This window comes from Manduca sexta, chromosome 13, assembly GCF_014839805.1.
Source record: "Manduca sexta isolate Smith_Timp_Sample1 chromosome 13, JHU_Msex_v1.0, whole genome shotgun sequence".
Taxonomy (NCBI): domain Eukaryota; kingdom Metazoa; phylum Arthropoda; class Insecta; order Lepidoptera; family Sphingidae; genus Manduca; species Manduca sexta.
The window spans coordinates 7,846,576-7,873,370 of record NC_051127.1 but is presented as its reverse complement, the minus strand read 5'-3'; the positions used below and the strand labels follow the sequence as shown (position 1 = coordinate 7,873,370).

The following is a 26,795-nucleotide window of genomic DNA, read 5'->3' as shown; positions in this document are numbered from 1 at the left end:
AAGGAAACTCACAAATAATATCTGGGCTAGGTTTATTCCCGCATCTCTGAGTATAAAACCGAGTGTTTTGAGCCAAACATTACCACTTGACTATAGTCTCTTGGAGGTTGTATATCTACTCAAAATGAAGTATCTGTTTGTGCTTGTTGCTGCGGCTTTCGTCGTGGTTGTCAGCGGTCAAGGGATTCCTATCGGTGAGCGAATTTTGATATTTAACTAACTTTTGTCTGCGGCTCCGTCCGCGAAAAAGTTTTTCCGGAATAAACACTACCCTTAGGAGTGACTTAGCTTCCTATTAGTGATTTTTTTTCAAAATGAGTTTAATAGTTTGAGGTTAGCGCGTTCAAAGATACGGACTAAACTCTAAACCTTGCTTTACGTTATTCAATCCAGCCCAACTTCGATCAAGGGGCCAATCTCAACAGAGATCAGCCAGGTTACTCAGGCGATATAGTGCACAAGTGAAAGTGGCGATAGCCTAGTTGGTTGTGAAACGGACTGCCAAGACGAATGTCCGCAGGTTCAAATCCCAAGGACATACACCTAACTTTTTTAAAATTATGTGTGTATTCTTTGTGAATTATCGTTTGCTTAATCGGTGAAGGAAAACATCGTGAGGAAACCTACACACCTGAGAAGTTCTCTATAAGAATTTCGAAGGTGTGTGAAGTCTACCAATCCGCACTAGGCCAGCGTGGTGGACTAAGGCCTATTCCCTCTCAGCAGTAGGGGAGACCCGTGCCCAGCAGTGGTATAGTATATAATACAGGGTTAATATTATATTATTATCTCTGTTCCTTCACTCTCATAATCCGAGACGACAATCCGACATGACTGGAGCTCCCTCCAGTCTGGTCTCTACCAGGATCGTAATTTATATTATATTTTGTTCCAGCTAATTGTCCCAAAGGCGAACACTCAGTACTCTACTGTCCTCAAATGGCAGAACCGGACTGTGACATTCGCGTGGTTCACGACCCTATCCGTGGGGGTGGATTGTGTGACATCCCCCAGTGTTTCTGCGACGTACCCACGATCAGGAACCTCAAGACTGGAAAGTGTGTGATGCCGTCAGAATGCTGATGTGGGTAGTTGAATATTTTTAGAATGTTACTAGTTAGATTTAAAAAAAAAAATACAGAGTATAATAGTGGCAAAGTGTAAGCTTCCAAAATAGATGCGGTTTGCAAATTGTTTCGCAGGCAAGCCGCTAGGAATCAGGTTAGGAATTATGTACCCTTTGCCACTGGAATTTGTTGCCTTTAACTACTACTGTAGATGAAATTACTGTCTACAAATAAAAATCAATTTTCATAATTCATAACATGTACGTTATCTATACAACATAATCAATAAAAAATTCTGATTAAAAATATTTTTTTTTCTCAAACGGCTGAATGGTTTCCGATTGGAGTTTGCTTACATTTTCTGATTTAGTAGTTGTTCATGGCTTATGGACTTCGCTTACCATGAGATGCTCAGTTTGCTTCTATGTTAACCATTGCTATAAAGGCCAAAAATTATAATCGGATCAAAGTTAAATTGTGATCTGTATACTCTGAGGGGTAATCTCATCAGTCGACATTCTATTGGACTCCACTCCACTTAACATCAGGTGCAGTGGAGCCACTTAACCGTGTCCGTATTAATCTGGGGCTTGATTTTATTATTTTTTTCTTAGTATTAATTCCTACAATACTAGTCTATAACATTATATATTCTACATATTATAAAATACCAACATCATAAAAAACATCATGCCTTTTCCTTATAAAAAGGTTTGCTCACACTCATTACTGGCTATGTTAGACTCTATGTATGAGAGCCAGTATATTACCAATTGTAGGTCATTTATTATAGCTCTGCATACATGCTGATTGTGAGCGTAAAAAGCAAAATCATGTTACTCGACCCGGGGAGAGGGCAAGCCTTAGACGCCCATCTACAAGGTAGATAGACAACCTGGTAAACCTCGCAAGAACATGCCGGATGCAGGCCTAACAGGTCTTCTAACAGGTGAGTTAGAAAATCTTTTAGGGAAACGTATGTTTAGCAGCTCACTTCCAAAGTCTGAAGGCGATAATAATTGTTAGCGACACGAAAATAATAAAAGTATACCTAACTACCATTTTAATAATAATTTGTAAGGGCGGGTACAAGAGGCGCGGGGCGGGACTTCCGGGCGGCGCGCCGCGCGTGAGCCGCGAGTCACGTAGGCTTTAGTTTTTAGTCGAAAGCGAGCCGCCATTTCGCCAACCCGCGGTACCCGTTCGCCCTTTGCACCTCCGTATTATTTGTTAAATGTACGCAAATAAATACGTTTTCTTATCTGCTAACAACGCCCTTTCCTTTTGTGACCTGCACACTCAACAATAATGATCCTAGGATTGAACCTAAGACATCATTTTTTTTATTGCTTTTAATGACGACACGAAATCGCCGGTCGCCTGATGATAACCGATGCGACCGCCCATAAACAGTAGAAACACCATCGAACACTTTGAAATACTCGTATTAGACAAGATGTAAAGTCTTATTATGTCCATTAATTACACTGGCTATAATGTCCTTCAAACCGGAACACAACAGTGACTACACACTGGTACTTAGCGGCAGAAATAGACATTGCAGTGATACCCAATCTCCCAGATGAGAGACCTACCTCTAGTACATGCCAATCGCACCGCACTACAACTCTCCAAGGCATTCTAAATTAAACAGTAATAGCTATTTTAATATGAACTTAAACTGAGTCCCTTTGCTTCGTTATTACCTCAGCATTAATATCAGCTACAAAGACACTGAAACGAAATTATTACAAAGACGTTTGTAGAAAATGAATTATTTATTTGTGTTCTTCGCTTATTGTCGGTGCTTTATCCTTTACTTTGCTAGCTTTTGTTCGTAGCTCTGCTCAATTATAAGTATTTTTGGAATAAAGTCTTCTTGTGTATTTTAACATGTAAAAAGCAAGGTGTGTTTTTTCCGGATCGAATAATATGAATGTAGTTACTGTAACAGCAGGAATAAAACAACAAAATTCCTTTATTATTAAAAGAAAACTATTTTGCGTTTTATCGCGTTTATTTATATTATAATTGTTCCCATTGGGAGATGAGATGGATGGCTTTTTCTATGAGGAGAAAATTATAATATAAAGAATCTCGATAAATTCCGCTAAATAGTTTTATTTTAATATCTAGCATTCGCATAAACATAAAAAATCATTAATCCTTTACTATTGAGGACTGGTTTAATAGATAGGTGTTCATTTAATATAGTTCTTGCTTGTGAATCTGATAGCGTATAAGTATTAACCCGGAATTACTTAATTTAAATAATATACTATATCCCTCAGAAAAATGTTTTGTAGACTATTCTGTCTACAGGATTTTTTTTGTATACAGGACTGTCCACAGAAAACCTTAGTCCCTTCTAATTTTCTTCATTCGTTTAAAAACCTGCATTTCCTGGTGAAACTATTTCAAAATAGCGCTTAGCAAAACTTGCTTTTCTTTTATCACAAAGAATATCTAATTAAAAGCTATTCTTTTCTTGCAAGAAGTTGTAGTTTTCGAAAAAACTTTATTAGCTTGGAAGCGTGTTGTCCATTCTTGGTAAAATTTGTAAAGTCATGCTTTTGAGCAACAAGATATCCGAGGCCGTCCAGTATGCACTGAAGAAGACCACTGCAGGTTTTGGTGGGTATACCGGTTGGTAGGGACTCGGTCTCCGCAGGTTTCGGTCAGTATGTAGCATTGTTGAGTCTCTGGTCCTGCAATTGTCAGGTAAAAGTGTCAGCTGTCAAGTGTGACGGCTGGCGTTTATAAAGAGACAGCCCTCTTCTCCCCTGTGCCCCTAGAGGCCCCTTATGATTGGACCATTGGTGTTCGTGGTTGATTAAATTTAAAACATAATAAGAGTGTTATTTATCAAAATAACCGTGATACTACACAGTAATCGGTTTAATACTCGCTCGGATGATCCTATACTCCCGAGTGTCAGCATTGGGCCGTAAGACCGGTGAAACCAATATAACCGTGTTACCAATTAGTGGTGATAATGATAATTTTGACCTACCGAAAAAAAGGAGAGGGCTTATGATTTTGAGAGGCAGTGTTTTGTTAGGAGGACGAGAGTATTTTTTTTTTTGGAAAATAAAGAATTTAGTATCGAAGCTAACAAAATATAACTCAATATGCTGTATATATAATATTAAAATGCGAAATAAACAGAACACTGAACAGATTTTGATGAGATTTGGAGAACATAAACTCCGAAAAACTACGTAGCTCTTTTCAATATATGTTTCCACGCGGGTGAAGTCCTAGGATAAATACAGATGCAAATACATCAAAGTTTTGACGAATGGTCAATATGAATTTAATTTACTTGTAATAACCTGAACCTCGATGTCGTTTTACTTGCTATGTATTAAAAACAATACCAAATGCTGGATTCGTTCATAGATAATTAATATGTAATGGAAATGAAGATAATAATCAATTAGGAAGGCATTGGGTTCAGAAAGTAATCCCGATACAAGCCCTCATTAGCGAATAATTCTGACGATCACGGAATAGGGTAAAATATACCGTGTGGTGCAAGTAATAAGAGCGAGAGATTGTATTGAAGTTACATAATGCTTGTGAAAATCGTCAATAAATAGTCCGAAAAAACCGCGATGAAATCCCAAAACTAGTTTTATTTTAACGTCTTTTCGAAGTTATTGAACAAAAACCTAAATATGAATTCAATTCTAAGAAACATAATTATTTATACACTTGTCAACATCGCCAAAATCATCAATATTCTGGTTTATATCATTAGTTATTCTGATCCGTATCTCATAACTTCTACAAATTATACTAATCCATTTAACTTAAAATAAATTACATTGAAATCATTGTTACGTCTTGCTATTGATTTCTAGAAATATTTAACTAAATTCTATTGTATGGAGATCATTGTTAGGTCTTGCGATTTATTTCTAAAACTATACCATCCTGGTATCCTCCAATATCGACGCAATATAATATTAAAAACCTACCAAATATTGGGTATTCATAATCGCTGTATCCTACATCTCGCACCTCATCGCCCTTTGGGAAATTACAGTTTGAAGCAATTAGAACTGGCCCAGATAAATTTCGTCCTTACATCCGAATATATTTTTTGATTAACCAACAACCGTGTAGATATTCTAATTTAATTCCTGACATTTAGTATCCTTAGGGAATTCACTTCCTGGCTTATAATTAACGCAATAATTTTAAGAAGCCCACAATTAGATTCCGTAAGACGGCTTGTAATGTCAAAACAACTTACTTTATTAGCTGAGATAAATGGTTGTATGAATGCCCGCGCTGTTTCCATTTATAACAAAAAAAATGGTAGTAATTGAACCAGCCTATAGATTTATTTATCTACAAAATTGATTGATGATGGCAACCACCGCACACAAAATGTTAAAACCCGTCATAGTGGCCCACGTAAGTGTCGCGTTCCGGGATCAGCATCTGTCTATCCAGTTCCAACAGGCCGGCATAATTTTGTAGACTGTCGAGGGATAATCATCTTTCATCAGTCGATAATCTATTAATCCCCACTTCACTTACCATTAGGTACAGTGGGGTCACATTGCTGTGGACATTTAAAAAAATCTTTGCTATTGCGTTTATAAGACCTAAGTAATCTGCCATTCGGTTGTAGCCAGCGCAAATATTAGCTGAGAATATTTAACCGCATCTCCACCCGAATCACGTAAATAATAAACGGTTCGTATAAACACGCAAGTAAAATGCCTAACAGAAAGTTATCTTTGGAGAGAGTAAGATTCGCGAACGAGTAGGGACAGTTCTTTGTTTACTAAACGATTAATGATTTCTTATGTTTACGCGAATGATAAACATGGAAATAAAATTGGTTCTAAATTTTATCGTGGTTTTTTATATTTTGGTTTTTCCCGGTGTTTCGAAGACTGCAGTCTTGATGGTGAAAAGTCCCTAAAATTTTGTACGCCGCTGGCGCCATCTATGTAAAAAAATAATTTGAAAATATTCTTTATTACCAATTTGGCCAACTACCAAGATAAAGAGTAGGATATGTGTTAATCCAGGACATGATCTACCCTGATGCCAGCTTGCATCCAAATCCGTTCATTTGTTTCTGCCTTTATTTCTAACAAACATATGAACGTATAAACATTTTCACAATCTTTCGCATTTTTATTAGTAGGAAATAAACTGAATTATTTCAATGTGTCTTATGACCTAAACTTAAAAAACCATTTACGTCCATTTTCAATTAACAATCCCAATTCCTTTTTCGATCTATCTCAAAAATGAACTAATCAGAATAAAGATTTTTGACATGCTTACAACTGAGTTATTTTGATTGGTTCATTCTCGGAATCGGATTGAAGATTGAGATTGGGATCGTTTATTGAAAACGGCTGATAGACGATACCTTCAATCCACGTCTGTGTCATCTATGACAAATATTTTTTGTGAGACATAAACCGCGTAGGCACATAAACATAACATAAAGCCGTCTGTTCCACAAACTTGCACTACGAACAAAGGTTGTTCCTACATAAACCTATTTACCGTGCTCGCTCATAAAGTTACCAAAACACATGAACGCTCTCACGAGCTGCCGCAAAGCATTTCGCCAGTAATAAAATTTCACCCGTTCAACTGTGCTTTGGGTTTCATTTCTAGTATTTAACTCAGCTTCATGGAGTGTATGAGCTATTGGTGGTATTTGAATCCGCCCCTATAGCGATTACAGTAAGGTGGAAATCCGCCATAGTGGACCACGTATGTTTCGTATTTCAGAATCAGCCAACTCATCCGATCTTACACAGATCTTGATGGCGAAGGATAATCTTTCACCAGTCAACATTCTATCTGGACTCCTACTTCACTTACCATCAGGTGCAGGGTTACTTAGTCATGCCTTGTTAAAAATACCTACCGTTTGAAGGCAATCGAAATTTATCAGTCAACAACTCAGTAGCAAACAAATCATTTGGTTTCGTATTAGCATGATAACAAGCAAGTCAGTTCATTATCACTCAGTTGTATATAATACTTAGTGTTTCTTTTTTCGGGTTGGAAGTCATTTGACCCTCCAACAAACACAGTCTTGTAAAACCCTCTCACATCTGTACAAAACGGTGCCAAAGTATTCACCGAAACTCATTCAAAGTGTAAGCATTCGAGTCAGTGTAACTACCTTCAAAGTAAATATCTTTCAGACGTTCGAGCAACGTATTTTACTCAACATGAAAATGTACTAAACCGAATGTATTTTGAATAAAAAGGCATCGACGCGTTTACAGTGTGCGGCACGATGTGATTATTTTTATTTATTTAGGCAGATTAGTTCTTGGCCCATCTGATAGTATTTTACGATGATTTCTTATGTTTACGCGAATGTTAGACATTGAAATAAAACTATTTACAGATTTTAACGCGGTTATTGATATTATTATTTTAGATATTGTAACTTTGACTTTTCGGATGACCGGCACCTCAGTCCGCCCCGTGACCAGGAAGGCTGCAAAGTCTTCGAAACGTTCGGATCGAATTATACTATAAAAAACCGTTATAAAATAGTTTTATTTTAAAAATCTCAATTTTACTTTTCTGATTTTTTTATAGTTTAAAGCAAGTATAGCGTGTGCATGTGTGTATTTCTGCCTGGAAGTGGGATGTTGTCGTTGCGATTAATTCTCCTAGAGTAATAATAACATTAGGGCGTGTAAAATTTAAATTACTTTTTATTCATATTTATTTTGTTCCAACATTTTTTACTATTTATTTTACATCTACAAGTTATTTATTGTAGTGTTATTTTCAAGAAGATAAGTACATGATTTCATTTTTTAACACGATGTCACAATAACGCTGTTTTTAATACGTGCACTACAATGTTACCACACTGCATCTGATGGTAAGTGGAATGGGATCTAATATAAAGTCGACTTTCGACTTAAACATTGCCGTTCGAAATTTTGAATTTTTATTTTACTACAGTTCGAGTAACTTAACTTACTTAAATTTGGAAATCGTGTTATTTTGGTTGTATTTAAACTATAGTTCATGTGGGTATTATAAAAATCATAATATTACTGTCTGTTTTCTTATTTTGCGACAAAAATTAAAATGACCCGGCATAATACTATACCGGCATAGTGTACGTTTACCTTATTGTATTGTTATTTGCAAGAAGATGAGAATTTAATTTTATTTAGTAATACAAAGTCAGACTGAACTTGTATAATCGTGAGCGTATAGCATGGTGTAAAGGGCACTAGCACTTGGCTGCTGGACACTAGGAGCGTTCCCGTATATCTTATGATAATATTTCACAGGTCGCCTGAAGTCCCTAGTCTAACTGAATGTATAAATGTTTGTGATTTATACTCCAGTCGCAAATATATCGAGCGAAAAACTTTGTAATATATCAAAAAATCCGAGACCGCCTCGGTGGCGTAGTTTACTGCATGCGCGGTACGGCAGCGCTCTGAGGTACTGGGTTCGAATCCCGGGTCGGCCAAAGCGATATTTTTGTTTTTTCTGCTCAATATAAATATAGAGTCTGGAATGCCCAATGTAGCGATAGACTCGCCCCCTATTACATTATGGGAAGGAACACTCTCGGCGAAAAGTAGCTGCACCAGTGGCGCCACTGCCTACCCCCTTTGGGAATAAAAGGCGTGTGTATGTGTGTTATGTATTTCAGCCGATTACCATTCAGTTCGATGTATATGATACAATAATTGGCCATTATAAATACCATTAAAAGACACAGTGAGATTACGCGCAATATGATTTAACTCAGCGTTAAAAAAATTGTTATCTTAAACTCTTGCTTAATAGGAAGCTTAATCCATGGAGGAAGGTAAGACCCATAAGTGGACATTATAAAGGCCTATACGATGAAAATCAAATGGGCCTATCGAACTAGGGAAAAGTCACGATTCTGGACGCTATCACTTTCTGTAGTAATCTAGGATCTAGAAATAAGAATACTTCATATAAAGGCTATCAGTTATTGTTATTAGTCGATTTACAGCTTCAAATGAACCAAGTTTGTCCGAGACATCGAAAATCACTTCAGAATTGTCAGCTCTTATCATATCAGTATGAACAATTACGTGTCCTTCAGTAATTAGGTGATCCATGAATTGCATAACGCCCTTATCATCATTATCATTAAGTCGATAATGCAATCTACAACTCCGATTTTTATTATAGCAACAGCAAAATGCTTCGGTTATTCATATTTTGTGTATTTTTTGTGAGTTTACGAGCTGAAGATGACTATAGAGTTGTTAATTTGGATGGAATAGGTAGTGTAAGTGGAGAGAAATATTGGAATGGAAATTTTTATGAATTTTACGGTGTACCATACGCGACTGTGCCTAAAGGAAGGGATAAATTTAAGGTATGTACGTGTGATTCTACATATTGTGAAGTTAAATTTTCTTGAATAATGCAATTATTTTGTTTACAGTATTGCAATATAGTAATTTTATTTCTGCATAATCATTCGTGATTTCCTTATTGCTTTTTGCAGTTTTTTCTATCCTTTACAAATATTTTATTATGTCATAAACGAAGCTTAAAACGAGTTTTCAACTGTCAATAGGAAGTTGCTTGGCTGTCCTTCTAATATTGTTAATTACTATGTGCCACAGCAAGATTTATCATCAGGCGAAACAATTTCCCGTCTCCCTTCGCGATAAAAAATACTCCAAAAACAATATTCCAATATCATACATTTTGTAGTTCTTGTATTATACTTGCTTCATATTATATATTGTACTCGCTCTGATTATCTATTAGCAACCGATAGACTACATTGAACATAAACCACCGAAGCAGAATCAAAGACAAATATTAATTAAACTGTGTGTAATTTCAGGAACCATTACCAGTAGAACCATGGGAAGGAGTCAAGGTAGCAAATGTGAGAAACAACGTTTGTCAACAAGTCTATCTAACAGATGACGACGACGATATCATTCTCCATGGAGAAGACGAATGTCTTACTATGAATCTGTATGTGCCTGAAGAAGCAAGCGAAGAGAACCCACTTCCAGTAATAATTTATATACACAGCGGCGCGTTTTCAGGAGGCAGTGGTAATATGGCAAAATTAACTTACTTAGCAAGGCACGATATTATTGCAATCAGTTTTAACTACAGAGTGGGTGCTCTAGGATTTGCTTGTCTTGGTACAGAAGAAATTCCTGGTAACGCAGCATTGAAAGATCAGATTGCTGCTTTGAAATGGGTTAATAAACATATAAAGAAATTTGGTGGTGATCCGAATAAAGTCACGTTGGCTGGCTTCAGTGTTGGTGCTGCTATGGCAGAAATACTTGCATTGTCTAAGTTAACTGACGGATTGATACATAAATTAGTTTTGGAAAGTGGATCTGCCCTAGCGCCTTTTGCAATAAACAGACATCCAATAACTACTGCTACGAATATAGCAATTCCTATGGGGTATAACAACACGGGTAAAATAAAAGATCTAACAGAATTTTACTTGAATGCGTCAGCGTTGGACTTAGCAGTTAAAAGCAAGAACTTCTTTTTAACTAACAGCACGTTCGGATTTGCTCCTTGCGTGGAGACTAAAGTTCCTAATACAGTACCCGTTTTGACTGAATCACCTCTTGACATTATAAAGAGAGGTGACTTCAAGAAAATTCCTATTTTAACCGGCTATTCCAATATGGAGGGCATAAGTCGAACAATCAAATTTGGTGATTGGATGGATGATATGAACAAAAATTTTGCTGACTTCCTGCCAGCTGATTTGGCATTCAACGATGATAAAGCTAAACAAACCTTTATCGATCAAATAAAAAAGTCCTATTTCAAGGATGAAGAAGTTTCCCATAATACCCTACAAGGCTATATAGACTATTTCTCTGATTCCATGTTCAAGTATGCAATAATCAAGTCAGCCAAACACTACGCAGGGAAATCTAACCAACCTGTTTATTTGTACGAATTTACTTACGTTGGAAAATTGAATATGAAGCATCAGTACATGGATAGAGTAAAAGGCGCTAGTCATAGAGACCAGAGTGCCTACGTCTTGGATTTCCTAGATTATACTATCAGCTACCGAGATATGGACACTCGTGACCGCATGACTACGATGTGGAGTGACTTTGTTAAATATTCGTAAGTAACAATATTGTCTTGGAATGTTATTCTTCACGTATAATCTGGTATGCATATTTACTTAAATAGCATTACCAACTCATACATTTTCCAAATTTTATAATTTATTGGTAAAATCTGATACAACAATCGTGACGTTTATAATCTTAGTCATAATTTAAAAGTATGAGAATTTAAATCATACTCTAATTTATATTTATTCGGGGACTCATTATCAGAAATTATCATTATTACTCTATAACTAGGGTAAATAACTTTTCATCTGTAAACGATGAATATTTTAAATTAAAAATTCTTTCCAAACCATTTTCATTCCAATTAACGGGCATGAAATATTCAAATTTTATGCAGTGTCCTACAAATAGTAAGCGTATTGAGTTTCCAAAACCTATTGAACGCTCGGATTATTTGCATAACATTATCATTTACTTTGACGTCTTATTGGAATCGAAATCGTTTAAGAAGAACAATATTTGTTCGAAATGATTTTATAAATATTTTCTTATACCATTATAAGAAAATGTTTATCATTTAGGCATACATTTTTAATCAATATTATTCCGATATTTTATGCTATAACTTATTTTGATTTTCAATGTTATTATTGAAGATACAATTCAATTATGTATAATTCGTAACATTTATTGAAATATTAGGTACTATTACACTAAAATGGGTTAATAATAATAACAATAGTAAATAGTAACGTAGTTCTAAATACTTGCTACATAATCCGATTTCTATCCTTTTCGTAATTATTTTCATATGCACTTGGCTTAGGCCCGTGCTAACCGTACCTCCGCCTAGGAGATATTTAAAAATAAAAATGTAAGTAACAATAGAACATAGAGAAAAATAGAAAACATGATTCTGCAATGGACTGTCTTTTTGGTGAAAACGATTTTGTTTTGTGTATTTTTTGTTGTCAGTAAGTTATGTATTTTTAATTAATACATCATAACATTGCAAATACAGTCCGTTGTGAGCATGTTTAGTTAAAGCTTATTCTAAGTTACTGAAGAGACGTATCTTAAATATACATATTAATGTTAATAAAGCCCTTGATATTTTCTTATTAAGTCTAAAGAATTATATCAATAAAATATGTTTAACTATAGAGCTTGTATAACGCTCAAAAACAAGTCTTGAGTTCGTGGTTAGTGTTTCAATTAGTTTTTTTATAATTGTGCTTTGATCGGAGTTTAAATTCTGTACTTGATATCCTATATTTTGTGTATAACAGTTTACACTCTCTAGCTATGCCTAAATAAAAAAACTGCTTTCTACAACTACTAAACTTAAACGGAAAGAGACAACACGCAGCATACAAATTCAGGGCGTGTAGTATATTGTAAAGTTTGCGATGCTTACGAATACTATTAATATTAAATGTGACAGTCTTCTGCTGAGAAGTAATCATCTTTCGTCAGTCCATATTCTATTGGACCTCACTCACTATCAGGTGCAGTGGGGACACAATCTCGTGCACGTATAAAAAATCTATATATAGGCCTGTATTAATAGATGCAGATCAATTCGCTCTCAAGTGCGATGTTGACTGAGACGCTGTCAAATTAAGGTCGGCATCTTAAGATAGTCCCTATATAATAAACTCATATTATCAATTCAATAATATTTTAAATCACAATGTCTATTTCTGCCGCCAAGCAGCAGTGAATAGTCACTGTTCCGATTTGAAGAACGCACAGCCAGTGTAACTACTGGACATAATAAGACTTAAGGTCTCATGTCTCAGGATGGCGAGTGCAGTGGAATACTAAACAAAAGTTTGTAATTCAAGGTGTTGGATGGTGTTTCTACTGTTTATGGGCGGTCGTATCGCTTACCATCAGGCGAACGGCAAGCTCATCTCGTCATTCAAAGCAATAAAAAAGGGAATTTTACCAGCGGAGTTTTATTTGTGTAACAGCGCCGAATCAACTGAGCAAGAGCTCTTAAATCATAACTTGAGACTAGCTTATAAAATAGTTCATACATTAAAAGCTGACTTGAGGTCTTAGTCAATGGTGAGATTGATTTATTAACACGGCTCATAGAGTTTTCATTTCATTCTAATTTCGTCATAATGAATTCATACTTATTATTTAGTATGAATACAATTTATAAATTCAAACAATATAAATCATTCAAGTTGGAATTTCAATTTTCAGTGATCCGACGGCCTACGAGAGCACACTGATCAACGTCAAATGGCTGAGACACAGCGTAAACGAACAGAATTATTTAGAAATTGGCAATAAATTGAAAATGAAGAAGGATTTATTCGAAAAAAGATACCAGTTTTGGGATAGAGTTTACAGCAAGTACTATTGGAATCCGACTGCCCAGGTGGCTGGCGAAAATAAAAAGAAATAAAAAAAGTAAAAAGATGCTTGTGTTTTATATTTTCAGCCAGTATTTTTCAAGTTTTGTATTGTTTTATTTTTATATTTTTTTTTGTTTTATTGTTTAGCTAATTATCGCTTTATTTAACGGTGAAAGAAAACCTCTAAAGGAAACGTGCATACCTTAGAAGTTCTCTATACAAATTTGAGGTTATAAGTCTGCCAATCTACAGTTAGCCAGCGTGGACTAAGATCTCCCTCTTAGTAGTAGAGGAGGTCCGTTTCCAGCAGTAGGACAGTATATAATGCAGGCGTGGTATTATATTTTATATCAGTTTTGTTACGTCTCAAGAGTATCACACAATTTATCTAAACTAGTGATCGTTAGACGATATTACAATTAAAACGCATGTTTTAATTTTTTATTTTACTTAAAACTTTGTTGACAGGAAATAGAATAATTTTTCAAACCCATAAAATATTTAATACTATTTCTATGAATTTCCAGCGCGCATTCTATCAATCGCTGACAGTTATACAAAAGTTAATTGTGTCGTTAAGTTTTCTTAAATTTGCTAATTTTCCGCGCCATTTTTTTATTTTTTCATAAGAACCTTCTCCTGACAATAACAAACACAACAAAAAAAATTAGTAAAATCGGTCCAGCCGTTCACGCGTGATGGCGTGACCATATATAGATTATTTAGATTCCGTCAATAACTTTACCAGAATTTTGCAAAGTCATTCTCATAAGAAAAAAAAGGCAAGAAACTTTAGTGTTGTTTTAGAAATAACTCCAAGGTATAGAGTACAATGCATGACACAAAAAAAAATATTTTATTTAGTTTAAAGCAGTTTAATTACGTTCTCGCAAAGTAAATATATATTTAATTCCCATATGAGTGCACAAGCATGTCAAAAATGTAAAAAAAAAAATTCTACAATACCCTTTAAATAATAATATATTTCTTTATTTCCTCATATTAAACGTTAATATGTGGAATATTTACAATTCCACAATAAAATTCCACGCATTCTCAATCAGCAATAACAATAGTTTGTCGCCCCAGCGTGAAATTCAGAGGGTTTGAAGGGAGTGCAATCCAAACGCTCCCGTAGGGAAGAAATATTTCCGGTGCCTGCATCGACTCAAATCGTCGGAATATTTGAAAAGGGTGAGTTCGGCTGTTGTTTAGAAGTGTCAGTGACAGTGTGCCGGCTTAAGGCATAAGAAATAAGGTTTATTTTATTATTATAATCTAAATAACAATTAATCCTAAAATTATTTCTATTCAAGACATATTGTATCATTTTTAATCTATCTCTGTACGTAATTTTTTTTATATTCAACAGGCTGAAGATATATTTTTATATAATCATAGCATGTGTGTCTACTGCTTTTCAAACTTGACATTGGCAGAATTGTGCTAAAACGATGGCTAAAAACAATACAACCAATCAAAAAAAAATTGGAAGGTTTATTTCATTTCTATCTCTTCAATGAGTTTATTGCACCTGATATTAATCGTAGTAAAATCCATTTGTAACAGATTTTGTATTAACGTTTCTTTTTAGTTTCGAAATGAATCATTATTATTTAAATTATTTAGGCGTCACTATATAGCAAGTATATTAATTCTACCAGGCAGTATTTTACGACCTAAAGTGAATTTATATTGGAATCGCTACAATGATTACAATTCATATACCTCTATCAAAGAATTTGCTAAAAATATTTCGCGCTCACTTTTGAACTGTACCAAACATACAAAATAAATAATTTTACACTAGGGTTAATATTTTCTATAAGAAAAATGTGAGGTTTCGTATATTTCGATAGACCATCGATTATTAGGGGGGGCTTTCTGACATGCGAATGAAGTAAAAAGTATTTCAAATATGTCTGTAGTCAATACGTACTGGTGTTGAACACTGCTCACCCTCTTATGCGTTCGTGTATAATGTATCCGTAACTAGATATTATGTATACATAAAAATATGACTAGTTGTATGGTGTACCCTACGGAATAGATCATTTTAGTAACAATCTATCCTTTCCGCTTATAAGTGGCCTAGATGGTTGTGGAACGGATTTGCTGAGACGCATATCTGCATGTTCAAATCCCTAGGACACATACCTTTGCCTATTCTGAAATTATGTGTGTATTCTTGGTGAAATACCGCTTGCTTTAACGGTGAAGGAAAACATCGTGAGGAAACTTGCATACCTGAGAAGTTCTCTATAAGATTTTCGAGGTTATATGTCTACCAATCCGCATTAACCCAGCGTGGTGGACTAAGGCCTAAACCCTCTCAGTAGTAAAGGGAACTCGTGCGCTGTAGCGGGACAGCTTATAATACAGGACTGATATTAGTCAAGACTAATAAGTAATTTTTTAACCTAAACGTTATGGAACTATGTCTAAGAATATGTCCAGTAACGCTTTTCTTATAGTCTCTTTAAGGGAATGATATATGGTTCGCGTGTTCTTATTAAATAATAATCACTTCACTGAAAGTATACTTCACTAAATCGAAGGATATTATTATCCTGATGTGACGTTTTGTGTCTATGGTTAAATTTGTTTTTTTTTTTTAGGAATATTAACACTGAATTGTATTGGTTAGATTATAAAACTAGAGCAAGCTTTAGTTTATTTAAGATTTTATTTTAACCCAGAAAAGTACATTTTGGAAATGTTTTTTTTATTAAAAAAAACATTCATCACTACATATCAAAATTAATAAGTAAGCGAATAAAATATTGAATTGTGGAATTATTCTTTATAAAATAAAGAACCTTCAAAGGAATCTCCAATCGTAATAAAAATGTCTGGAAATTACAATTGGAAATTGTTGCCTATACTATTTATGATTTCTGCCTTTGTAATAGTATTCATGTACATTGTAGCCAGTGTAACTACTGGACATTATAAGATTTAACATCTCATATCTCAGGATCGCGAGTGCAGTGGAATACCAAACAAAACTTTATAATTCAAGGTGTTGGATGGTGTTTCTACTGTTTATGGGCGGTCGTATCGCTTACCATCAGGCGAACGGCAAGCTCATCTCGTCATTCAAAGCAATAAAAAAGTGAATTTTTACCAGCGGAGTTTTATTTGTGTAACAGCGCCGAATCAACTGAGCAAGAGCTCTTAAATCATAACTTGAGACTAGCTTATAAAATAGTTCATACATTAAAAGCTGACTTGAGGTCTTACTCAATGGTGAGATTGATTTATTAACACGGCTCATAGAGTTTTCATTTCATTCTAATTTCGTCATAATGAATTCATACTTATTATTTAGTATGAATACAATTTATAAATTCAAACAATATAAATCGTTCAAGTTGGAATTTCAATTTTCAGTGATCCGACGGCCTACGAGAGCACACTGATCAACGTCAAATGGCTGAGACACAGCGTAAACGAACAGAATTATTTAGAAATTGGCAATAAATTGAAAATGAAGAAGGATTTATTCGAAAAAAGATACCAGTTTTGGGATAGAGTTTACAGCAAGTACTATTGGAATCCGACTGCCCAGGTGGCTGGCGAAAATAAAAAGAAATAAAAAAAGTAAAAAAGATGCTTGTGTTTTATATTTTCAGCCAGTATTTTTCAAGTTTTGTATTGTTTTATTTTTATATTTTTTTCGTTTTATTGTTTAGCTAATTATCGCTTTATTTAACGGTGAAAGAAAACCTCTAAAGGAAACGTGCATACCTTAGAAATTCTCTATACAAATTTGAGGTTATAAGTCTGCCAATCTACAGTTAGCCAGCGTGGACTAAGATCTCCCTCTTAGTAGTAGAGGAGGTCCGTTTCCAGCAGTAGGACAGTATATAATGCAGGCCTGGTATTATATTTTATATCAGTTTTGTTACGTCTCAAGAGTATCACACAGTTTATCTAAACTAGTGATCGTTAGACGATATTACAATTAAAACGCATGTTTTAATTTTTTATTTTACTTAAAACTTTGTTGACAGGAAATAGAATAATTTTTCAAACCCATAAAATATTTAATACTATTTCTATGAATTTCCAGCGCGCATTCTATCAATCGCTGACAGTTATACAAAAGTTAATTGTGTCGTTAAGTTTTCTTAAATTTGCTAATTTTCCGCGCCATTTTTTATTTTTTTCATAAGAACCTTCTCCTGACAATAACAAACACAACAAAAAAAATTAGTAAAATCGGTCCAGCCGTTCACGCGTGATGGCGTGACCATATATAGATTATTTAGATTCCGTCAATAACTTTACCAGAATTTTGCAAAGTCATTCTCATAAGAAAAAAAAGGCAAGAAACTTTTAGTGTTGTTTTAGAAATAACTCCAAGGTATAGAGTACAATGCATGACACAAAAAAAAATATTTTATTTAGTTTAAAGCAGTTTAATTACGTTCTCGCAAAGTAAATATATATTTAATTCCCATATGAGTGCACAAGCATGTCAAAAATGTAAAAAAAAAAATTCTACAATACCCTTTAAATAATAATATATTTCTTTATTTCCTCATATTAAACGTTAATATGTGGAATATTTACAATTCTACAATAAAATTCCACGCATTCTCAATCAGCAATAACAATAGTTTGTCGCCCCAGCGTGAAATTCAGAGGGTTTGAAGGGAGTGCAATCCAAACGCTCCCGTAGGGAAGGAAATATTTCCGGTGCCTGCATCGACTCAAATCGTCGGAATATTTGAAAAGGGTGAGTTCGGCTGTTGTTTAGAAGTGTCAGTGACAGTGTGCCGGCTTAAGGCATAAGAAATAAGGTTTATTTTATTATTATAATCTAAAGAACTTTGAATCTTAAAATTATTTCTATTCAAGACATATTGTAGCATTTTTAATCAATCTCTGTACGTTATTTTTTTTATATTCAACAGGCTGAAGATATATTTTTATATAATCATAGCATGTGTGTCTACTGCTTTTCAAACTTGACATTGGCAGAATTGTGCTAAAACGATGGCTAAAAACAATACAGCCAATCAAAAAAAAAATAATAATTGGAAGGTTTATTTAATTTCTAGTTCTTTAATGAGTTTATTGCACCTGATGTTACTCGTAGTAAAGTCCATTTGTAACAGATTTTGTATTAACGTTTCTTTTAGTTTCGAAATGAATCATTATTTAAATTATTTAGGCGTCATTATATAGCAAGTATATTAATTCTACTATGCAGTATTTTACTATCTAAAGGTCATTTATACCGAAAACGCTACAATGACTATAATTCATATACCTCTATCAAAGAATTTGTTAAAAATATTTCGCGCTCACTTTTGAACTGTACCAAACATACAAAATAAAGAATTTTACACTAGGGTTAATATTTTCTATAAGAAAAATGTGAGGTTTCGTATATTTCGATAGACCATCGATTATTAGGGGGGCTTTCTGACATGCGAATGAAGTAAAAAGTATTTCAAATATGTCTGTAGTCAATACGTACTGGTGTTGAACACTGCTCACCCTCTTATGCGTTCGTGTATAATGTATCCGTAACTAGATATTATGTATACATAAAAATATGACTAGTTGTATGGTGTACCCTACGGAATAGATCATTTTAGTAACAATCTATCCTTTCCGCTTATAAGTGGCCTAGATGGTTGTGGAACGGATTTGCTGAGACGCATATCTGCATGTTCAAATCCCTAGGACACATACCTTTGCCTATTCTGAAATTATGTGTGTATTCTTGGTGAAATACCGCTTGCTTTAACGGTGAAGGAAAACATCGTGAGGAAACTTGCATACCTGAGAAGTTCTCTATAAGATTTTCGAGGTTATATGTCTACCAATCCGCATTAACCCAGCGTGGTGGACTAAGGCCTAAACCCTCTCAGTAGTAAAGGGAACTCGTGCGCTGTAGCGGGACAGTTTATAATACAGGACTGATATTAGTCAAGACTAATAAGTAATTTTTTAACCTAAACGTTATGGAACTATGACTAAGAATATGTCCAATAACACTTTTCTTATAAGCTCTTTAAGGGAATGATATATAGTTCGCGTGTTCTTATTAAATAGTAATCACTGCACTGAAAGTATACTTCACTAAATCGAAGGATATTATTATCCTGATGTGACGTTTTGTGTCTATGGTTAAATTTGTTTTTTTTTTTTTAGGAATATTAACACTGAATTGTATTGGTTAGATTATAAAACTAGAGCAAGCTTTAGTTTATTTAATATTTTATTTTAACCCAGAAAAGTACATTTTGGAAATGTTTTTTATTAAAAAACATTCATCACTACATATCAAAATTAATAAGTAAGCGAATAAAATATTGAATTGTGGAATTATTCTTTATAAAATAAAGAACCTTCAAAGGAATCTCCAATCGTAATAAAAATGTCTGGAAATTACAATTGGAAATTGTTGCCTATACTATTTATGATTTCTGCCTTTGTAATAGTATTCATGTACATTGTAGCCAGTGTAACTACTGGACATTATAAGATTTAACATCTCATATCTCAGGATCGCGAGTGCAGTGGAATACCAAACAAAACTTTATAATTCAAGGTGTTGGATGGTGCTTCTACTGCTTATGGGCGGTCGTATCAATTACCATCAGGCGAACGGCAAGCTCGTCTCGTCATTCAAAGCAATAAAAAAAAAACTTTCAAAGATTAATGTAAAAGCACACTTACGTCAAAATCTATACACCTAAACATATAAAGGGTTGACAGGAAATCGTTGCAAAATATTGTCCCTTCTCGATTGAAAGGGGTAACGTGTGAATTTAAACGTTTAACTTCGGTAACCCGTATCGACTCTACATAAGTTTATACATTAGCCATAGAATTATGGACACTACCTACCATGTATAAAGTTAATTTTCCCTTGGAAAATCAGTTATTTTTTTCAATGTCTCAAGGGCGATATTTCCTTGACGTCGCCTTTTGTGTGACAGACGTAATGTTTGGTTTGGTTGAGCAGGTGCTGCACAGATAAGTGCTGTCAATTCGTAAACGTCAAAGTCAAGTCACGGGAGGTTTGCTGAATTATCTGTGTATATTGCCTTTCATATTACGGTGGGTGATACAGAAATAGGAGTACAATATTTGAATATTTGAAATGCTATTGCTCGTGGATTTCTCCGCTTATCGTTTGCGATTAGTAGCTTGCAATTAGGGATAATGCTTTCTATGTATACGCGAATGTTAGATATCAAAATGTATATATTTTTTCGATTTTATCGTGGTTTTTAAACGGTAAAAAAAAATACGATAAAATCTGGAAAATAAGTAGGCTATAGTTAACAAATTTTATTAATATTAGAATTGAACGGTAGCTTTCAATTGTAATATTAATAAAATTGGTTAACTACAACTGCGACATTAGCACCCACAACACAGCCTCGACTTTTATTTATTTTTAAATAAGGTTCTCCAATAATACATATATTTCGTATTTCTAGTACAAATTACCAAAATTACATTCCGATGTGTACAAGTTAAAGAAATACACAGCACTCTACAATAATAATTAAATAAAAGTTAAAAACCAATATTAAAATCTGCAATTTACAATTCTAAGACAATCTGCTTATGATACTTGGATTTTAAACCAATATTTCATATTATAGTAATTAGTCGTTGCATTTCCATCTTTTTGTTGGTGGTAGGATATATTTTATATCCGCCCCGATAACGACCACCGTACACAAGGTGTTAAAACCCGCTATAGTGGCCCACGTAAGTGTGTCGCGTTCCGGGATCAGCCTCAGCCAGCCAGTATACATCCAGATCCAACAGGCCGGCACAATTGTGTCGACTGCCGAGAGGTAATCATCTCTCGTCAGTCGATATTGTATTGAACCCCACTCCACTTATTATCAGATGCAGTTGGGTCACTTTGCATTACATGTATAAAAAAAATAGGCTCTCTAGATTCAGTAGAGGTATTCTATAGTCAATTTGCGCTATATTTTCAAACCAGTGCAGAATTTAAGATTCGTTATAGCATTTCGTACGGTCACAGTTCTGACGATGAACGTTTTATCGGAAATACCAACAACAAGGAAATTAGTTAATTTAATTTTACTTTGTGATTTGAGAATCTTCGTTGTAATAAAGCTACTTAAGGGATTCAAGTCAATCTAAGCTTCGATCAATTAGGTAAAATTCAAATCCAAAGTAGTAAGAGATAAGTAGTGTAAATATTTAAATTTCTTTCCCCTATCGTGCCGTTTTGCCATCTTTAGTTCCTGATTTCTAATTTATGTTTGTTAAAATTTGTTTTTGCTTTTTAATAAAATACTTTTGACAACCCTACAAATTAACAACTCAGTACCAATCACAATGCCTAAACATCAATTATTTGAATTATGACGTTCAACATTCGGCTAACCACGATTTATTGTCTCTGGCAGGGCTGTGCGTACATTCATAATCAATTAACCGCCCACATCACTCAATTACCGCAGCCCTAAGTGAGCCGGCGTTCGGGAATGTTCGGCTATGATCGGCACGCCACGCCATGTTGTCGTTGTCGGAACATTGCACGGCATCCGATATTGACGAACTATATGCCTGAAGTTTATATAGGGTGTTCTGCTACTGAGGGATTAAAGGTATTATTAAAATTATGATTTTGAGTCTCTGACATGCCATACCTACTCCAAACGGGAATTATAGTTATACTGTAATTAATTAATCTTTTGGTATTTTTTTAAATCTATGTATTATTTATGTCCCGTATAATGTTCTGGAAAGGTTTGAGGGCTTAAAAATTCCCTGATTAGTTAATTGATTTTGTAAAATAGTAGTTATTTTGAGATGGTAATAAAAAGGACCAAAACTAAAATTGTAACTTCGAATGATCTCTAAATTATTATAATATATATGCAGAAATAAACAGGGAGAGAAAGACACATGTACACTAACGCTGTTTATCCCACAAGAGGTTCGCAGAAGTGCAACTAGTACACCCACTTTTCGCCATGAGTTTATCCGGTCCCATAAGGCGGAATTCGCTATACTCCATTTGGGCAATGAGCAGATAAAACCTATACTCACATATTTTTTTTTTTTTAATAATTATAATGCTCAATATAATATATTTTAAAACAAATTTGCATTATTTTCTAGCTATCGCCATAGTTAATCTTAATCCGTTTTATTTCCAAACACCCTGTACAGCAAGCAATCTAGCCGACAGCGCATTCCTGCATCGAGCCGTAGCGCGGTAGAGCCGTAGCGTCGTAGTACCGTAGCGACGTAGCGACGTCGTAGCAGCTATGCAAACCAAGCGGGCGTCAAGACACGCGCTATGCAATTTCGCGTGATATGTCGTTTAATTGTAGTGGAAACGTTTAGCAGACAAAAGCCAGTTTGTATTAGAGGAAATTTAAATACATTATTTTGGATAGAATGGTTATAAATTTTATTTGGCTCAAATATTCACTGTGACATCATAGTAAAAAAGAAAATTAACTTTACGTAATGATTTCTTATGTTATTAATTAAAATATAACAATTTTATGTATTTTATCGATTTTTTTTAACACGTCACTCTTGCCAGTGCCGTTTCGTGGTCACGAAGGCTGCAAAGTCTTCGAAACTTCGTAAAATAGTTTTATTTTACTAAGTAGCTTTTCATTAAAATTAAAACATTGTTTTATATTCTGGATGAGATGATGGAACATATTGCAAATATAATATCAACATGATATGTACAAACCCATTACATTGATTAGGCATTATTATTCAATTAAAGTACAAGTCAATTACACAATCATAAACTGTATGCAATGGACAATCTATCTACCTATATACATATTATAAAACAAAGACCCTAAGAACTGTCTGTTTGTATGTCATCGATTTTCTCAATGTCTACTGAACGGATTTTGGTAAAGTTTTTACTAAAAGATAGGAAATTTTTTGAGGAAGATTTAGGTTAATAGTGCATAACCGTTTTATGTAAATTAACTGAAATATAACGAATTCTGTTGAAGAGGTCGCGTGGTTGAATAAAATCTCGTGGGTGGGACTTACGCGGGAAAGACTTTCTGACACCCTGATCTCCACGCGGGCGAAATCGCGGGCACAGCTAGTATAATATATATCCATATTCTTGAAAATTCAAGATATTAGTCAAATCAAACGAACGTGTTTCTTGTACTCGCTTTATTCTTGTAAAAATACATGATAAGAAGTAAAAATGCGTAGGAATAAAGTAAAAAGAAATATCATAAATTGCGAAACATATCTTTTTATAAAAAAACATCCCTCAAATATGTAGTACTATTATCGTCCCCTAACCGTTTTAAAATCTCAAAAAAAAAACACCTAGGGTTGAGGATCGTATAAATTATTATCCAGGGAAGTCTCGCGTTTTCCCCTCCCCGAATTTTCTCTGGATGACTGTGCAATTATCAATATCGCCTCCACATAGTCCTGGTACCGGAAAATTCCTATTTTGAACGCATAAATCAGTTTTTCGTTTATTAAAACACCCCTTGGCACCTTCGGGTTTCGTCCCCTAGCGTTGGGGTTGGTTCCGCTTGGATCTTGGATTTAAGATATTTTATTTCCCGTCTGTATTGTATAGCGATAGATATAGGTTAGGGTTTTTTTTACTAACTGTACCCGGCATGTGTTGCCGCGTTAAGTATAAAGAAATAAAGAGTATAATAAATAAATCAAATAAAGAATAGCCAATAAAAATAATAAATATATATTTATAGAGATTTGTCGGGCCAGGGACCTTCACGAGCGTCCATGGAACACCTTACTAAGGTTTCATTACAATCTAATCAATGGTGTCGAAATGTATAGAAGGTAAACATACATAAATTGCTTTTTATTTACATAGATGATGTTGAAATGTCTTTCAACTTACTTCCATACTTTTTTATTTCTGTTTTTATCAAAAGTATAAAGGACATTAATTAAAAGTGTTTTCTTCCTGACTTATATTATGGCGCAGTCAACCTCTATTAACTCTTTGTCTCATATTCGCTTTATTGTAATCCGTTTCGAGAATATTCTATCATTCAATTTCAAACGCTTGAACGAAGCTAGATACAAAACCAACAATATAAATTACTTTTCTGCATATAGATTGAGTTATAAATGTATACCAGTTAATATAATATAATAATAATATCAGCCCTGGATTTATACTATTCTACTGTTGGACACGGGCCTCCTCTACTATTGAGAGGGATTAGATCTTAGTCCATACGCTGGCCTAGTGTGGATGGGCTTCACATACCTTCAAAATTCTTATAGAGAACTTTGCAGGTAGTCTTCTTCTTGTTATTAGTGTATTTAAAAGTATTTTATTTTATTTTTCAACCACGAGCTCGTCTACAGTCATATAAAAGAACATAAAAAACTTATGCACAAGTCAAATTTATATCTCTAAAAAGATCATTTTTATTAGTATATCCATGCCAGCTCAAAACCAAAGAGCACTGCGGCAAAACCTTCCCATACAATAGGGTAGTGTTGTTTTCCTTTTAAACTGCTTCCCCCTCTGTGTAATCTGCGTGATGCTGCATCGCACTAAGCCGTGGTTAATGTGCTTTCTAAAATAATAAGATAACATTTTTTATGCTAATCGATTTTGGGAAAGTATCCGTAAGCAAATTTGCTTTTGCAAATAAGCAGGTTTTAATGACTTTAATGAAAAGATGTTTTCGTTATACATTAACGACAAAATGAGTCCCCTGCACCTTATAGTAAGTCGAGTGAGGTTCAATAAAATGTCGACTGACGAGAGATGATAATCATTACTATCCCAATTCCACAACTCTTGAAACTGGAAATCGACGATGACTAGCCAAAAGAATCTTCGCACTGAAAAAGAAATTACATCATTGAATCTTCCGTTTTTCTGTCCCCACCACACATTTTCAATAATAGATATCCAGCCATCCATTTTCAATTATCGTTAAATTGAACTCCGACAATGCGCAAAAAATCTCTTTTTATAATTACTCAATTGATGTGGGGTGTGCGAACTCAAAACGCGATGACATCTTCGCTTTTGTAAGTGACAGTTGGATAATTGAAAGCATTGGGACCTCAATCAGGGTCCCTTTGTTGCGGCTTTACTTCATTTCAATACTTTTGTTTGGGTTTATGTTGGTCTTTTACGATGTGTATAATTTTTATTAATCAATAAGTCGTCGCGCAGACGCTGTCTTCTGCTGCCGAAGAACTACACTATTATGAAACTGACTGCAGGAATAGAATAATCAGTTTCGAATCGATCCCCAAATTTTCCGTCTGACACCTCAGGAAAGAAGTTGAAAGACGCTATAAAACCAGCTCTGCTCGTACTTACTGACCAAGCCAGCATGAGCTCGGTCGCCTTCATTTGCTTTTATTGTATTATAATAGCTTTGCTCGCGGCTCCGTCCGCATGATTTTTCAGGGATATAAGCCCCGCTTTATATTTTCATGGTATAAAAGTAACCTATAGCATTTAAGAGTAATGTAATTCCTATGTATGTAAAAATATTCAAAAAGTATTTAGTTGGTCTCGAGTGCTTTCAAACTAAATCTTCAACTTTATATATAGTATAGGTGACTGTATTTAATATGTCATTACTACTTTTTATAAAAAGACAACGCTTACCATCACCGTTATTTGTTCATTATTTTTTATATAAACATCACTGGAGAATAATATGCCATTAAAATATTATGAAGGCAAAGCTAATCTAATAATATAGAAAATAATGTACCGAAAATACTATGACAATATTACATTTTCCATTCAGCTTAATTAATTGTGTTCCTTATTAATAAAAGGGTAGAGTATAATTAAGTTCAAATTAATTTTATTGAAATTATGTTGTATATTTTAACATGAACGCCATTGTGTCATATGTTGGTAATAAAATTCATACTAATATACAATTATGAAGTGTATGTAATAAAAGTATTTACGGATTTTGTTAAAAAAACTTCAAAACATCGGAAGAAAAGAATAATATAGATAACTGTTATACAATCATAAAAATATATTTATTTCAATGTCTAACATTCGTGTAAACATAAGAAGTCATTATAAATTGTAATTATTTTTCTCTAGAGAAAAGGATCCCACTGGTGGTACAAACGTATAATTGTGTTAATTTTTTTATATACTTTGTTTTTCTCTACTCTTATTGTACATTTTATATTATGTATATATACCCAATAAAGTTTCTTTCTTTACATTTTAAGTTTAAATAATATATATTTTT

At 34.2% G+C, this 26,795-nt stretch overlaps 1 protein-coding gene across 1 annotated transcript; it reads left to right on the top strand.

Annotated features, from left to right (window-relative positions):
* The first annotated feature begins 9,216 nt into the window (after positions 1–9,216).
* Positions 9,217–13,603, top strand: LOC115446449 (esterase FE4). Its single transcript, XM_037438323.1, has 3 exons — positions 9,217–9,456; positions 9,937–11,213; positions 13,385–13,603. The coding sequence occupies exons 1-3, from the start codon at positions 9,277–9,279 to the stop codon at positions 13,587–13,589; spliced, it is 1,662 nt and encodes a 553-aa protein (XP_037294220.1). The 5' UTR covers positions 9,217–9,276; the 3' UTR covers positions 13,590–13,603.
* Positions 13,604–26,795: the final 13,192 nt, after the last annotated feature.